This window comes from Sceloporus undulatus, unplaced genomic scaffold (assembly GCF_019175285.1).
Source record: "Sceloporus undulatus isolate JIND9_A2432 ecotype Alabama unplaced genomic scaffold, SceUnd_v1.1 scaffold_28525, whole genome shotgun sequence".
In the NCBI taxonomy this organism is placed as follows: domain Eukaryota; kingdom Metazoa; phylum Chordata; class Lepidosauria; order Squamata; family Phrynosomatidae; genus Sceloporus; species Sceloporus undulatus.
In genome coordinates this window covers 1-1372 of record NW_024831438.1, presented here as the reverse complement: position 1 = coordinate 1372, position 1372 = coordinate 1, and the positions used below count along the sequence as shown (strand labels likewise).

Sequence of the window (1372 nt, the reverse complement as noted above, 5' to 3'; positions counted from 1 at the left end):
CAACATTTTTAATTAAGATTTAAATTACTCCTACTTCATTAAAATGATCCAAATAAACGGTCTAAGAGGCATAGGGACATTATGAGCAACATACAAAGCAGGTGATTAAATGTTTGACAGAATTTTTAGACAACTTTCTTTCATCCAGCTACAATGGTTCTTGCTTACATATTCATTTGCAGCTAAAAAGGGATATGGGTTTCAGAAGTAAGCAGTACTGCTACCAGATTGTAGGAGTTACTAAATTAGACCACACTGAACAGCAACTGTACCATAATTATTCTGTTAAAAAATAGAAAACTTGAGTAGACTGCTTACCAAATAAACAGCACACTAATGTGCTATATACGTTAAGGCATAGTTCTTTACATCTGTAAAAATTATTTACATTTGCTACTAAGTGAAAAGAACAATAATGGTATTTGTTCTGCAAAACTGAAAATTGAAAAATACAAAATATCTGGGAGTCTAGTCTAGTATACAAAATTATTTCACTTCTCTGTGATAAAACATTATTTGCTAGTATATGCAGTGACTACTTCACTGTTTTGCAACATTTCTTGAGGATTTCTTAAAGCAGGAGGTAAATTTAATGGTTTTGATTCTTCATCAAGAAGCACCAAATCTTCAATTTCCCTTCCTTTGTACTTCCTTTTACATAATTTCACAATAACCTTCTTCTTGAGAAACAGTTTCAGTGCCTCCCTCGAAGCAACTGCTTTGGCATTCTCTTTACTTTTTCCACAGCCAGTACCCAAATATACAGATTTGCATCTCAGTTCACAAACCACATTTTCCTGAGAGCTTTTATTCTGAGGTAAATCTGCAAGCTCTTTCAGTGGAACAAATTCAACATCTAATGTTGCTTTTACAGACTGAATGGATGAGTTCAACAGTTCTGCATGATTGACATTGGGACTAAACCCTCCAACAGAAACCAGCTTCCAAGCAACAGCTTTGTATAGTCTATTGAAAAATGGTTGCCTCTCTTTTGCATCTTCGCTTGTCAATAATTTGCATGGTACCTTGACAGGGACAGTACTGCTTTTTAACACTGCGGTACCTTCCAAGCTTGCTTTCTTTTCTGAGGGCAAGACATTTTCAGATTTTGATTCTGAAGGTTTAGTCAAACAATAATTCATCTTGGATTCAGAGCCAGGCAAAGAAGAGGTGAGAGCTGATTTATGCGTAGCAGATGATGGAGATTCAAAGTTAGAAACTTTAGCTTCCATTTTTACTCCAGTGGTAGACATGTTGGGTGTTGTCTTCTGGGCCACAGCTGTAGATGTGGTGGGCACTAACTTCTGGGCCACAGCCATAAAAGTGGTGGGTACTGCCTTCTGGGCCACAGCCGTAGATGTGGCTGGTGCTG

The 1372-nt window shown here is 37.2% G+C and overlaps 1 protein-coding gene across 1 annotated transcript; it reads right to left on the bottom strand.

The window, feature by feature from the left end:
- Window positions 1–6: 6 nt before the first annotated feature.
- Window positions 7–1367, bottom strand: LOC121918732 (CDKN2A-interacting protein-like; the record flags this gene model as incomplete). Its single annotated transcript, XM_042444736.1, has 1 exon — window positions 7–1367. A coding segment is annotated over one exon (855 nt), but the record flags the coding sequence as incomplete, so codon positions are not given.
- Between the last annotated feature and the right edge of the window lie 5 nt (window positions 1368–1372).